Source organism: Culex pipiens, chromosome 3 (assembly GCF_016801865.2).
Source record: "Culex pipiens pallens isolate TS chromosome 3, TS_CPP_V2, whole genome shotgun sequence".
In the NCBI taxonomy this organism is placed as follows: Eukaryota; Metazoa; Arthropoda; class Insecta; order Diptera; family Culicidae; genus Culex; species Culex pipiens.
This window is the reverse complement of record NC_068939.1, coordinates 60,322,094-60,338,159: the sequence shown is the minus strand read 5'-3', so window position 1 is coordinate 60,338,159 and position 16,066 is coordinate 60,322,094. Positions and strand designations below refer to the sequence as shown.

The 16,066-nt window shown below is 38.9% G+C and overlaps 1 protein-coding gene across 12 annotated transcripts in view; it reads left to right on the top strand.

The window, feature by feature from the left end:
- LOC120426136 (cell adhesion molecule Dscam2) overlaps positions 1–16,066 on the top strand; it is a 430,444-nt gene that overhangs the window by 183,761 nt on the left and 230,617 nt on the right. For all 12 annotated transcript variants that reach the window (XM_052710852.1, XM_052710859.1, XM_052710849.1 and 9 more), the window contains exon 2: positions 6,049–6,375. In XM_052710852.1, the coding sequence (XP_052566812.1) occupies positions 6,049–6,375 (327 nt within the window). The remainder of the gene's footprint in view (positions 1–6,048; positions 6,376–16,066) is intronic.

The window sequence follows — 16,066 nt, the reverse complement described above, 5'->3', positions numbered from 1 at the left end:
ACGTGTTGACCCCGCGGACTGCGAGGATAGCGCGGTTGAACGTCCAGCGCCTCGCGAGCAGCGACGTTGCTGCAGAGTACAGTCGGAAGCTCGACGAGCGGATCAACGAGGACGCGCCTACAGGTAACCTGGATGAGCAATGGGGAGCCCTCCAGAGCATCGTCAACACAACGGCTACCGAAGTGATCGGCACGACCAGAGGACGCAAACCCAAAGGGTGGTTCGATGCGGAGTGCCAGCGAGTGACGGACGAGAAGAACGAGGCCAGAAAGCGTATGCTGGTTAAGGGTACGCGCCGAAACTGTGAGCGATACAGTGAGCTGCGAAGAGCTGAGAAACGAACCCACCGCCGAAAAGAACGGGAGTACGACGAGAGAGTACTTGCCGAAGCTCAAGCACAGTACAACGCGAATGATAGGCGGAGGTTTTATGCAACTGTCAACGGTGTAAGAAAGAAAGCGACGCCTTCCCCTGTTATGTGCAACGACAGGGAAGGTAACCTGTTGACAGATAAGACAGCGGTAGCGGCCAGGTGGAAGGAGCACTTCCAACAGCTGTTGAACGGTGAGACGCGAGAGGGAATCGTCGAGGACAGGATGAACGTTGAGGATGATGGAATAGCTGTGGACCCGCCTACGTTGGAGGACGTGGAAAAAGCCGTAAAGGAGCTCAAGAACGCGAAATCCGCGGGAAAGGACGGACTTCCGGCCGAACTTTTCAAGCACGGGAGCGCGCGGATGATCGAGATTCTGCACCAAATCGTCCAGCGAATTTGGTGCGAAGAACAGCTTCCGACCGACTGGTTAGACGGGCTCATCACCCCAATCTACAAGAAAGGGCAAAGACTCGATTGTGCCAACTATCGAGGCATCACAATCCTCAACTCAGCGTACAAAGTACTATCCCGAATCCTGTGGAGCAAGCTGAGACCCTTGACCGAGACCTTTGTCGGCGAATACCAGTGCGGTTTTCGAGCGGGTCGGTCAACGACGGATCAGATGTTCACTCTGCGACAAATCCTCGACAAGTTCCGGGAGTACAACCTGCAAACACACCATTTGTTCATCGACTTCAAGGCGGCGTACGATTCAGTCAAAAGAAACGAACTTTGGAAAATTATGCTAGAACACGGCTTTCCGGCGAAGCTAATTAGACTGATTCGTGCAACGCTCGACGGAGCAAAATCAAGCGTGCGAATAGCTAACGAGACATCTGAAGCTTTCGTTACGTTGGATGGATTGAAGCAGGGCGATGCTCTCTCGAACTTACTGTTCATCATAGCGTTGGAGGGTGCTGCTCGAAGGGCAGGCGTGCAAAGAAACGGAACACTCATCACTAAATCGCACATGCTGCTTGGATACGCTGACGACATCGACATCATTGGTATCGACCGTCGGTCAGTGGAGGAGGCGTTCGTCCCTTTTAAGCGGGAAGCTGCGAAGATCGGACTGACCATCAACACTGCCAAGACCAAGTATCTGGTTGCTGGCAGAGCGCGTGGCAGTGCAGGTGATGGTGTTTCGGAGGTGGAAATAGATGGAGAAAGATATGAGGTGGTGGATGAATTTGTATATCTTGGTACACTTGTGACGTGCGACAACGATGTGAGCTGCGAAGTGAAACGGCGGATTAGTGCTGCAAACAGGGCCTTCTACGGTCTTCGTAGCCAGCTAAGGTCCCGCAGCCTAAGGACGCCTACGAAAATCACGCTGTACAGGACCTTGATACTTCCTGTAGCTCTTTACGGTCACGAGTCGTGGACGCTAAAGGAGGCTGACCAGAGAGCACTTGGGGTCTTCGAGCGGAGAATCCTGCGTACTATCTTCGGCGGCAAGCAAGTAGGAGACCGGTGGCGCAGGCGCATGAACTTCGAGCTGTACCAAGACTACAAACATGCTGATATCGTAAAAGTCATCAAGCACGACAGGCTGAAGTGGGCTGGACATGTAGCCAGAATGTCGGACGAGCGGGCGGCTAAAACGATATTCAGCAGCGAACCCGGACGGGGTCGTCGGCTTCGTGGAAGGCCTCGTACGCGTTGGCTGTGTGCAGTCGACGAAGATGCAAGAGCGGCCAACATTGTGGGCGACTGGAGACGAGCGGCCCAAGATCGAGCATCCTGGAAATCTTCGATTAGTTCAGCGTTGGGTCGATAGACCTGTTGCTGATAAAGTAAAGTAAAGTAAAGTAAGTAGTTTTTGCCCTGCAGACCAAGAAGACGGCACTTTTTGGTTTCAATTTTGACATATTCGAAATCCTCGGGAAATTCCACGTAAGTTTGAAGTATTGGAGTTGTACATTTAATTGGAAAAATGCCATTTAAAATGAATTAAAATAATTTTTACCAAATTTTTCGGATAATGATTAAAACAGATATTTGCCTATTTGATACTGCATTTGACGTATTGATCACAGGGTTAATAAGATGTATTTCTATTTTCAAACGTGTTTTATTTAATTATGCCTATATTTTCCAGCTAAGAGACCATCCATAAACCACGTTGATACTTTAGGGGGGGGGGGGGGGTGTTGCGATTGTTCACGGTTCACACAAAATAGATTTTTTTGTATGGACAATTGTCCACGCAAGGGGAGGGGGTTGAGATTTCCAAAAAAGTGTCCACGTGGTTTATGAATGGTGAATTAGGCCACACAAACAAAATCACAATATAATGCATTTTTGCCAAATGTGTTTCAAATAATTCTTTAGAAAGCAATTTCAATCAAAATTCAAATTGGAAATAACCGTTCTATTCAGAAAAACAAGTTACATTTAAAAAACAAAAATAAATAAAACAAATCTTCTGATCTGAAGAGCGTCCAACTTCGCGGTATAACAAAAAAAACCCCGGGAAACAAAATAATAAAATAATAATACAAAGAATTTCCTTCATTTCAATTTATTATTTTTGATTTGTTACGATAACGTCATGATTCGAAATCCGGACACTTAGTAGCATATCATTTTTTTATAGCTGGCAAAATATCATGTAATAAGTTTGAAATCTAGAAATATCATAAGGATGTAGTATAAACATTCAGTTTCAAGAAAATGCATGCAAATTTTGTCTTTTCTAACAATTTTTCATCAGAAATTGAAAATGAAAATGACTTGCTGTGCTTCGAATCCCGGACACTGATAATAGCTGATTCAAAATCCGGACACTTTTGCTTCGAATTCCGGACACTCGATTTTACTTATGAATCGCACAAATTTGGACTGAAATGTTAGCGAATGGCATTCTTAAGGTCTCAAATAAGCTGTTAACATCAAAACAATCGATAGTTTATATTAAAATTTGTCAGAATTTAAGGAAATCAAAACCATAAATTTCTGCTTTGCCTTCCAGGTGCTTCAAACGCCTATGAAATATTTCAAGTGAAATATTTCGCATTTTTGGTAAACTTATAATTTTATTGTATTTAATTGCTTTTGCATTAACTACAGCGTTCAAACAAACTTTAAAAGAAAGTTGATGTTGGAATTCATCAAATGACACAGTTTTGACATTCATAATGCGAACTAATATCCAAATAATTGATAAAGCAAGATGAAGTGTCCGGGTTTCAAAGCGTCCGGGAATTCGAATCATGACGTTATAACATATATTGAAATCGGACACCTCATCTTGTTTTATCAATTATTTGAATATAAGTTCACACTATGAATGTCAAAACTGTGTAATCTGGTGCATTCTAACGTCAACTTTCATTTAAAGTTGATTTGAAAGCTGTAGTTAATGCCAAAACAGTTAAATAAAATAAAATTATAAGTTTACCAAAAATGCGAAACATTTCACTGAAATATTTCATAGGCGTCCGAAGCACCAAGAAGGCAAAACAGAAATTTATGGTTTTGATTTCCTTAAATTCTAGCAAATTTTTTTATAAAGCATCGATTGTTTTGATGGTAACAGCTTATTTGAGACCTAAAGAATGCCATTCACTAACATTTCCGTACAAATTTGTGCGGTTCATAAGCAAAATCGAGTGTCTGGAATTCGAAGCTAAACAAGTCATTTTAATTTCAAAATCATGATGATTTTTTTAGAAAATACATATTATGCTTGCATTTTCTAAAAACTGACTGTTTATACTACATCCTGATGATATTTCTACATTTCCAACTTATTACATGATTTTTTGCCAGCTAAAACAAAAATAATATGCAACTTTGTGTCCGGATTTCGAATCATGACGTTTGTTGGATTACATTCGGCAGGAAATTATTCTTTTTTCAGCATATGATGTTCCTGGCCACCGGAGATATTTCGGGTTTCTGGAGGTGGTTTAGAGGTTCAGATCGCAAATGGATGCTGAAATACCAAATTATGCAACAAGTCGCTAAAAACATTCAGCATGATCCAACGACTTTAACCGAGTTGGACAAATACAACGAGTGCTGAAAAAATCATGTTTTGCAACAAGTTGCATACATTTTTGGCAATTCCTAAAAATAACCATTGGAAGGGATTTTATGTCAAACGTCCATGTTTTTTGTCACTTTACCGTTCAATACAAGTGCGGAAATATTTAACTTAATAGCACCCATTTGAATGCTAAAACTAGAACTTTTCAGTTCTTGCATTTAACAGCATATCTTTTCGATACTGTTACTGTTATATTGATGAAAGGATGTAGGCCGTTTCGCCATTTGTGAATGACAGGAAAAGTACCTACATTTAAATTAATCCTTCCAAAACTCCGTTCAAATCATTAGCAGCATTAACAGCTTATTAAACTAACAAAAAGGTCAAATATTTTCCTTAGCGATACAATCCGAAACTATTTAGACTTCTTTGAAACCCCCATCGATATAAATGCAACAATGTAAACCACATAAATCTCCCCCACCCCCTCCAAAAAACAGCTCAAAGCCTGCATTATTTGGTCCGGCGGCTTTATCATCGCCTGCAGTGCATAAATCACTCCTAAGGGAGCCCTCGCTACAGGCAAAAGGGTTGGCTAAGCTTCTGGTGGCAGGAACTCGTAAAAACACCTCATCTTAAAAGCAACACTTTACTCACACAATTTGGTCGCGTAATCGCACTTCCACTAGCAACACCACATTTTGGGTGGTGGTAGGGGGAGGGGAAGTGGGAAACTTTTCGACTTTGCACAACTGCTGCGAATACCTTTGAAGCTAGTGCGTGTTAAAATTGGGACGAAAACAAACTTATGTTGAATGTTCCAAAATAGTCCAAATTAATCTCAGTTTACAAACTATTTTTATGATTTTTTTTTTTTTTGAATTATCCCATTTTTCAAAGAGCCAACTTCTATTATCATCCTGACCAAATAGAACAAACCCCGCAGTTTTGCACGAGTGTGTGTGTGTTCGCCAGCTGAACTTCAACTGAAAATTGCACTTAACAATACATAAAACTATAAAACAGCACTTTTGGTGCACAATGCTGCTGGTGCTGCTGCTATCCTAGCAATTTCCCGCTGCAGAGGAAAAGAAGCAACAGCTTTTCGCAGCTCGGAGAAGTGCCCGGCCATGGACCGTACAAGAAATAATTTCGATAACACTCCGGGAACTCCAAGTTGTAGAGAAGCAAGTAGAAGAAAAGTCGGAGGAGGTCAGCTGGAAAATTGTGATGCATAGAAGAGGGGGTGGCGCTTTCCCGCCCCCTCCAAGCAAAAGAGCAGTTACGGTAATTCACCAAATAATGGTGCCCCCTACGGGAAGGTGGAAAAGTGAGGAAGGGGTTGATGGGAAAATGGTCTCGATTATGATGTAGATACAAAATGATGAGCAAGAGGGGAGTTCGTTGGAACCGTGTGAGCATGTTGCCCACAAATCGTTTCTAGATTGCAAGGAAATTAGTGGGCGAGCACCATTTAGTGATGAGTACAACTATTAGGGGGGTTGGCTTTTGCTCTACATTTTACTGTTATTAAGGCCATTACCATTTTTACAATTCCACATTTTTCTAAAAAGAAGTCCCTATTTTCAGTAACGAATAAATAGAAGTACTTTTAAATAAATATTGATTTTAAAAACATTCAAAATGATCAACTTCTCTTTTCCCTTTTTTGTTCCAGGTCCCGCGACCGCCTTCGATTCCCACCTGCGGGGGCCCTCGTTCGTGATGGAACCTCCGCCGCGGCTCGAGTTCTCCAACTCGTCCGGCGGCTGGCTGGACTGCTCCGCCTCGGGGAGTCCCCAGCCGACGATAGACTGGCTGTCGGTGGACGGCACCTCGGTCGGGGACGTGGGCGGCGTCCGGCGGGTACTCCGGAACGGCACGCTGGTGCTGCTGCCCTTTCCTGCTGCCGCCTACCGGCAGGACATTCACAGTACAATCTACCGATGCGTGGCGTCGAACACCGTCGGGCGGGTCATCTCGCGGGATGTGCAGGTTCGAGCAGGTAAGAAGAGAAATACCATCCATTACGGGTCCATTCCATCCAATCGCTCATTTTTGCCCGACCCCAAAACGACCAACCGACACGACAAACCGAACAAAACAGCAGAAAAACATCCCCCAACCTCGCTCCAGAAGTTGGGAAACTGTTCCGCTTGAACACGATCTCAATCACATTATAAACGAAAATCTCAAAGTACGTGATTGGAATTAATTCTCGACATTCCGCCGAACCTCCTCCCTCAAGCCAGCGTGGTCCGCTTTTCATCATCAGTATCCTGGCAAGAACTGACTGAACACATAGGATCTTAGTCTAACTCAATTGCGAGGCCCCCCTCGGGACATCACGTCGACGACGATGACGACGCAGGGCTCCTCCGCCGGCATTCGGTCGAGTGACTGACTGGAGTAGAGAACTTTTCCCAGCGCTCTCACTACTTCCAAGTCGTCGTGCTATCTTGTCGCACCCGCCATTTTGACGTTCCGAGAAAAACGTGTTTTAATGTTAGACCTTGATTAAACAAAAACGAGAGCACGCAATGTAAACAATAACAAACACGTTTTGTCTGGCTGACCATTCTGTGCATTGTCTCGAGATTTGGATGAAGTTGGTTGCTTGAGTCCCGAGCTATAATTACAAATGTTTACGGTAGTCTAGCTTGTAAGTGCGTCAAACGCATCCAGACCTGAAATCCCTTTGGCCTTTTGTCGCACTTACATCAATTTTCAGGGAGTGACAAGATAGCACGACAAGATTGAAACTTTTCATTTATATGAAAAGTGACAAAAATTTTCGGAGCTTTTTTAATTTTCATTGAAGAATATCTTAGGATTGAAATCGAATTTTGGGGATCTGTAAATGTCAAAAGATGTGGCATTGTAAGATGCACAAAATGGCGTTCTTAACTCAATTTGGCCCAAAATGCACGTAAGACAAGTTAGCACAACGGCGACGACTTGATGGGGTAGGGTGGATTCGTCAGTTGTGAAATATACTGATAAACAATTTTAGTTTGGAGAGCAGTGTAAGTTCTTGAACCAGAATGTTAAATTTTTTTAAAGCCTGGTATTAGTTTTATGATTACATAGGCCTATCAATTTCTACAGCGTTGTTAAAATTATCCAAAGTTTGTCTGCAATAGTTTTTTTTTTCATTTTTTCATTCCAAAAACGGTTTTAAGTCCCAAACCTGTTCTTATAAAAATAAAATTATTGATTTTTATAAATTATTAATTCGTCGTGATCCTGCTATATAGTCGCACATGCATTTTGGACCAAACTGAGTACAGGACGCCATCTTGTGCAACTTTCAATGACTCACTTTTTGGCCTTCACAAATCACCAAAATTCGATTTCAATCCTGAGATATTGAACAAGGACCGAAAAAACTTCATGCATTGTTATCACTCTTCATATGGGTCATTCACTGCCAAATAACACAAAACCGGAAAAAGTTACTCCGACTCCTCTTCGATTTGCGTGAAACTGATTACCCTGGTCACAAATCCGAGGTCTAATTTGCGATATCTCGTGACGGAGGGGCGGTACGATCCCTTTCATTTTTGAACATTCGAAAAAAAATTGCAAAGAAAACTCAATGTCACCTGCGACAGACACAAACAACGAAACAAAGAGAACCGCAAAAAAATGCGACAACTTGTGATGAATACTTGGATCCCCCTTATCTTTGAAATTGTTTCAAAAATAAACACAAACTTTTTAAATGGAAAAATCTTTCGAAGTGAGAAATCTAGGTCATTGCATATTCGAAAAAACATTCAATTTCCCATAAAATGATAGTTCTCATTTTTTTACAGATGTGTACGAAAAAAAGATTTTAAACATTTATTAAGTTAAAACCAAGATTCCTGATTGCTCAAGAAAAAAAACTCATTCACTCGGGAGCACAACGCGACGCAAATCCTAACCGTTTCCTACCGTTTGTCACTTCCACACCAATCGCTACTGAATACTCTCTCTTTTGTTCTCACTCTCTCTCAAATCGGCTAATGCAGCGAATGGTTCAGAGAAGCGGATTGCGCTGTATCGCTTTAAGTTGACTCTAAATAGTATGCGATCGGCTTTGTTTTGATCATTTTTTAAATTGCTTAACATCGATGTTATCAACAAAATTTTACAACCTTGTTTCGTTTCTTTCGTTTCTGACTCTGGTCGATGGACGAAGAAGGCAAAGAAATTCACAAAATATTTGTATTGTTGTGTTGACCAAGTTGCTAGCAGAGCAATTCTCTACGAAATCGGTCTTTTTTCTTCAATTTTAACTTTTGTATTTTTTAATCAGACTGAAACTTTTTTGGTGCCTTCGGTATGCCCAAAGAAGCCATTTTGCATCATTAGTTTGTCCATATAATTTTCCATACAAATTTGGCAGCTGTCCATACAAAAATGATATGTGAAAATTCAAAAATCTGCATCTTTTGAAGGAATTTTTTGATCGATTTGGTGTCTTCAGCAAAGTTGTAGGCATGGATACGGACTACACTGGAAAAAATGATACACGGTAAAAAAATTGGTGATTTTTTTATTTAATTTTTTATCACTAAAACTTGATTTGCAAAAAAAACACTTTTTTTTTATTTTTTATTGAAAAATACATGCTATTTCTATTAGATTTTTCAATTTTTAAGTTTAATTGCGATAAACGAAAATATTTAAATAACTTACGCCCTTCTCAAATGTCATTATCGAGTGCAACTGGCTCCATATACACAAAAATGGTCTATATAGGCCTAGGATAACATGTCTAAAAAGTTTCATTGAAATAGGAGAGGGTCGGGTACAAAAGTACTAGAAAAAATCCTGATTTGAGCTGGAATTGCTCTGAAAAGAACCTGAGAAATTGCAAATCCGTTAAAAATCACTTTGACCCAAACTCACTACCCAGACCCAGTGTCACCTCCACTAACGGTACACTTTGTTATTGCCTCGTTTGATTTCTATAATAAACAAAAATTAGAAGAGTTAGCGAAAATAATAAATAAATAGCATTTCATGAAAAAGTTTGTTCATATGTTTTCTAATCTTATCTAATCTAATCTAATCAGACCCTAGCGCAGCCAATCTTTCGAAGGGATCCTGGAGAGTGCCTTAGGTTAGATGACGTCTAGCACTCTTCTTGTCATTTATTAACATTTGCAGTGCGCCATTGCATTAGAATGCATTGAAACATCACAAGCGTTAAAGCGGCCAGGCCTACTGCGTAAAGCCGTATCGCAGAGATGATTCGTAATTGGGTTGAGTTTGAGCACTGAGTGTTCGAACAACAACACAATTCTGAATCGACAGGGGAGGAAGAAGCGTGGGGACACACCACCATACGCTCCAAGATTTTTGGTTGTATTCGTTGGGAGCACCATGCTAAGAAGGTTTGATACTCCGGGATCCTCTGGGATGGGACATTGTATTTCCACGAATGCCCTGGACTCTTTTTGCCGTGGTTATAGCGCCACAACTCGCTCTCTGTAACAGTATTCCTAATTCCAGGCATCGCTCACCAAGCCGTGATGGTGGTTAGCATTTTTGCTTACCAACCCAAAGGACGGGGGATCGAACCCCGCCTCGAGCAACTTTGATTTTTCGTTCATATTCATCATTTCAAATTCTGTGTACTTAGACTTTCTCGTTGGGAGCAGATGGGAATCGAACCCAGAACCATTCGCTTACAAAGCGAACACCGTAACCAGTCAGCCACGGCCGCTCCTCCAAAAAGTTTGTTCATATGTTTTACTGTATAAAAATACATAAAACTGCTCTAACATGACTTTATACTTCCAATAAAACTATAAAATAACCTGATTTGATATTAAACTTAATTAATAAATTAAACAAATAAAATAAAAACTGTTTAATAAGACAATACCATAATGTCAATAATCTGACATTTGAAAAAAACATTTATCTGAAAAATTTATAAAAAGAATTAAGATATGAAAATTGATGATGATCAAATCATAAAATATAAATTCCATTCAAAACATAACATATTTACATTGTTAACCATCAGCAGGAGGGACAATTAGTCTGAGGAATTGAATTTTTAATGTGAAAAAACCCTCTAAAACATTTTTTTGAAAAAGTCGATTTTTGAAGCACTTTGTCCTTTAATGAAATTATTTTCTGCGAACGCTTGTACAGATCTTGAAATGCTCAAAACTTTAATGTCACTAACACTTTGGACTTCAATAATCGTCATATTTAAAAAAATGTTTTCTAATGGGTTAAATCCCATTTTTGAATTAAAGGATTACATACATGAAGAAAATCACAAAATTTCAAATTACAGAAAATTTATGAAATCCACAAAAAAGATCAAAGTGGATTGCTTTGCTTTTTTACCAAAAAAATAAGTTTTTTTTTATCACTCCTGAAAGTTTCTTGATATACAGATTTTTGAGATGCTTTGGATCGAAAAATCGGTAAAATACAAATTTGCCTGTATATCTGGCATGGCTGAGAACAGCTTCTGTGACGTCACTCATATTTCTGTGACGTCAAGCTCATATTTGGGATTTGGTTTCAGTACGCCCACCAGATCCACCAGAACTAGCCTCATTACAATTTGTCATATATTTTTTTCAAATATTTGAATTATCTGTCCAACAATCATCAGTTCTACCCTATAACCATTCCGATGATAAGGATGATGACGACGACGATGAGGAACTTGTATAAAGCCGATGATGATGGCAGTAGAAGCATAACAACACATCGCCTCACAGCAGCCTTCCTAGATGCGATGCCTCTCTCTCTCTCTCTCGCATCTAGTCGCGCGCCGAGGAAATCGGAAAATTTAGTTAGCAGTTTATGGAAAACGACCAACAAGACCGACAGGATTGGGTGGGTGGGGTGGAGAACATGGAACGTCGATGAACACGTATATCACGTTGTTCGCGAAAGTAGTAAAAAGATTATGTTTGTAAAGTTATGATGATGGTAATGTGGTGATGAAGCCTTAATCCGTAAAATGGTGTCTGGAAGCTGGCGGGGTCTAGAGGCATTTAGGAAACTTAAGGATATCAATTATGTCCGTGTTCCTTGAATTTGCTTGATATGTTAGTACATTTTTAATTATTTATGTGATTCTTTCAATTTCTCTTTAAACCTGGGATTTAGAAATTTTCGATAAAATTTGAAAAATTTAAACTAAATGCTTTTATTTGCTTTAAAAAGACATTCTGAACAAAATCCAAATCATCTGTATTTGACAAAAACTGAATGTTCACTAGTTTGCAACCATATTGTGCAGCATTACTTCCTTCTGGGACAAATATAACTTTATAGCTCCAAGCTAACAAAGTTAGTAATGTCGAACCGGGAGTGCGGAGGATAACTTCCTTCCCAGACATGGCAGCAAGCTAGCAAGCAAGCAAAAAATCTGTTCCACTAGAATTGCCGGTTAGCAAACAGTTTCCCTTTTTCCCAAGGCAAGACAAGGTTGGGCGGCTGCACACGACACAAGCGACACAACTTTTTTCTTCTTCCAACTTGAACATGTCAAAGACTGGAAGCAACTGAAGTAATTAGCGCAGCAAAACTTGTCCCGTTGGCTTGGCTCGAGTTGGTATTCTACATGGCAAGCCCATGTTTCCCCTTCGGAGCAGCAAATATAGGCCTTACTTGAAACGAACCAGTTCATTAGAAGAAGGAAAAAAAAGCTCCAACCCCTCTTTTCCGTTTTCCGGATCCGGTCTGTTGCTTTAAAAGGGATTTTCTCATTTGATTTTTCCCCCAAGTTTAGCATTTTTAATTACATATCCTCATTTTACCCACTCACACCAACACACACACACACCTTACCTACCTTATAAACTTATTCCGCACTTGTTTCAAGAGATGGGAGGGGGAGAATCCAGAACGTTTCGTATTTCCGTGCTTTTTTGCTGCCACCCACCTCGCCAATTATGAAGCGTCTGGCTCAATACTCACAACGGGGTGAGCTTTCCTTTTGCCGCCAAGCTTTGGGCAGAGCTCATTCAACCCTCTCAGTTCAGGGTAGCTGCTTAGATGAAAAGTTGAAAATATTCGTGTATAAATTTGCTAAATAAATAATTTTTTGTTGATTCTGAAATTTCTGAGCCCTTGGATTTTACTTTAACAGACAATAAATTGAACTTAATTTTTTAATTAGGTATTCATAAAATTATAAAGCTAATTATTTCATAATGAATGGAACTTTTGAAGGTTGGTGCATATTTGAATGAAACATTTTGCTCAGAATATATTTTTTATTTTTTGTGATAACATTATAAAAATTCTTATTAAATTATACATAAACTACAAGTGACTTTAATAAATTTAAAAAATGTTAAAAGCAGCTTTTCTCAACCGGTGAGGAATTCCCCTCATGAATAAAAGTGATCTTTTGTTAAATAATACAGCATTTAAGTTGTTTTCGCGAAAATTTCATCTTGGAAAATGCCAAATGTATCGGCAAAAAAAATCATACCACTAGAGTACCCCGAATATTCTCAAAACCTCGCACCATAAGCTGAACCCTGAGCTATTTTAGGACTCTGGGCCAAATATAAGCAAAATCGGTCAACATTTACCCATTGTTACTTGAAGGTGAAGTTTGTATGAGAAAAATCGGAAAAATGTATGGAAAACCCACTTTTCTTAAGGCTTGATCTTCATAGTACGCTACTTTCACCAAAATATTCCCAAAAGTGAGTTTCTTATGGGTCCATCCATAAACTACGTGGACAGTTTTTGTGAATCTAAAAAATTTTTGCGACCAATTTTTCGATTTTTTGAAAAAATCAGTATTGATTCAAAAATTCATAACTCGCTCAAAGATTTTTTGCACAACCTGGAAATTTCTGAAAAGTTGGCGTATGATGTCCTCTAAAACATATCAAAAAAAAATTAAAAATAGTGTTTTTTTGCTAATCAAGTTTCAGTGACAAAAAGTTAAATAAAAAATCACCAAAATATTTTTTACCGTGTATCATTTTTTCCAGTGTAGTCCATATCCATACCTACAACTTTGCCAAAGATACCAAATCGATCAAAACATTCCTTCAAAAGATACAGATTTTTGAATTTTCATTCATCATTTTTGTATGGCCAGCTGTCAAATTTGTATGGAAAATTATATAGACAAACTGATTATGCAAAATGGCTTCTTTGGGCATACCAAAGGCACGAAAAAGTTTCAGTCGGATTAAAAAATACAAAAAAATCAAATGACCAAAATCTGAGAGAACTGCTCACATACGATTCAAAAAAGTTATTAACGATTTAAAAAAGTCATTTTGACACGAAAAACATTTTTATCACCATTTTTAGGCTCGGGAATCCATGGGTTAATCTCAACCAATTTCGCTCAAAATTTGCATAGATGCTTAAAATAACCCAATAAACCGTTTTCCGCTTGTGGAGTACAGGGTAATTTTTTCTGGGCACCCTAGTGTCTATAGAAGTACAAAGTTCCTTAAAAAAAGGGGTTTTTTCAGTGATTTCAATAGTTTTAAACAGTTTTATTAGTTCTGTATAGTTTTCAGCATTTTATTTTTTAAACAAAGAGCTGTTTTTAAATTTTATACAACAAAATAGTTCGTTTCTGTAAGTTTTAATTATGTTTTATATGTGAGAAGTACTTGAAAATATTTTCAGAAAAAAGATACAGTACAAGTATAGTACAAACCTGAGCAGCTTATGAAAAAAAGCTTTTTAAATATTTTTGAATGCATTTGAATTTTTATGCGTTTTTGATGTATAACAAGAACTGTGAAAAATGTTTTTTTTACAAAGTTTAGTTCTGGGTTTTTGCTTTCTTTTTAATTTCTATATTTTTATTTAAAAAAATGTGCAAAAATTACTTCTTGTGTGTTTTCACATTCAACTCAAACAAATTCAACAAATTTGGTTAAGATTATTACAGCATCTGAGAATACACCTAAAGTTTATGTAGTTTTAAATATATAATCAACTTATTCCTAATGAAAAACTCAGATTTTTATACAAATTTAGATAAATTAAAATAAAGATTTAGTACAAAATAAAAAAAATGGTAAAAAATTGAATTTACGAGCCATGATTTAAACATTTGAATAAAAAACCCGATTTAATCCCACCAGGGGTGAGATAGAGCCTTTCTTACTAAAGAATATAACATCTCTCAATTCACAACATCGACTTGATACAAAAAATCTTATGATGAAAGCAAGGTATTATTAATGATGTGTTTTCTAAAAGAAATTGAAAATGCAATTTTCACCTATCGAATATTTTTAATCGTACAAATTCTTAGCTTCCAATGCGCAAGTGACGACACACACCGCGGTTTTGGTTTTCTAGTTTTGGTACGAGCCCAAAAACCGAACAAAGCAGGCGCAAAGCAAAACCGAGTTTACCGCACAGTGGGAAGCTTGCCATTCAGCGTCTACGAAAGTGAGAGAGTCAGAGATAGATATTTTTACAACCGCACCACTACACACTCAATCGCAATACCTTAGGTAGATAGCCATTGGCGTCGCGAGCATTGAAAACTTTGAAAACGATATAAAGCTTAGAAGCTTCGAAAGCTCCTATTGGAATCCAATGAACTCTTTTAAATAAAACGACACGACAAATGAAGCCTACTTAAAGGCGATTTTAGGAGCACACGGGAAACAAATTGATTGTACCCCGATGAATGTCCTATGTCAAAAAAGTTTTTGCATAAACATTGGACAGTTATGCAAAAACGGACAGAGCAAAAGAAACCGAAAAGCTACGATATCTTACATGTTGAAGGAAACATCGGTAGACAAGCTACTACGAACGAGACACACACATCGCGGTTTTGGTTTTCTAGTTTTGGTACGAGCCCAAAAACCGAACAAAGCAGGCGCAAAGCAAAACCGAGTTAACCGCACAGTGGGAAGCTTGCCATTCAGCGTCTACGAAAGTGAGAGAGTCAGAGATAGATATTTTTACAACCGCACCACTACACACTCAATCGCAATACCTTAGATAGAAAGCCATTGGCGTCGCGAGCATTGAAAACTTTGAAAACGATATAAAGCTTAGAAGCTTCGAAAGCTCTTATTGGAATCCAATGAACTCTGTTCATTGAAGCCTACTTAAAGGCGATTTTAGGAGCACACGGGAAACAAATTGATTGTACCCGGATGAATGTCCTATGTCAAAAAAGTTTTTGCATTAACATTGGACAGTTATGCAAAAACGGACAGAGCAAAAGAAACCGAAAAGCTACGATATCTTACATGTTGAAGGAAACATCGGTAGACAAGCTACTACGAACGAGTATAAGTCGAGCCGAAACATATGCGCCAGCATTCTCGCGCCAGTATTCGAAGCTCAACTTGACAACTTGTCGACTTGGCGACGAAGCGTCGAAAATCGATGCAGTGTGATTTTTTTAGCGATTTTTCGGTTTAAAATTCATGCTGAATCGACATATTTACGAAGCTGGAAATGACGTCCTGGCTTAAAGTAAAACCTATACCTTTCTTTAGTAAGAAAGGCAAAAAGTAAATCGTTCTAAAAATTGATCGGGATTGCCGATCGATGTCAAATTTGTTTCAGATGCTCACTCATGGTCTGTACTATGAATGTAGCAAGAAATTTCGAATAAAATCAGAAATGAAAAATGTTGGCGAAGGTCACCAGGTGGGCTTTTACCTTTTTTTAGGGATTTTGTTTCTTATGGTAGGTCAATCAAACGGCTC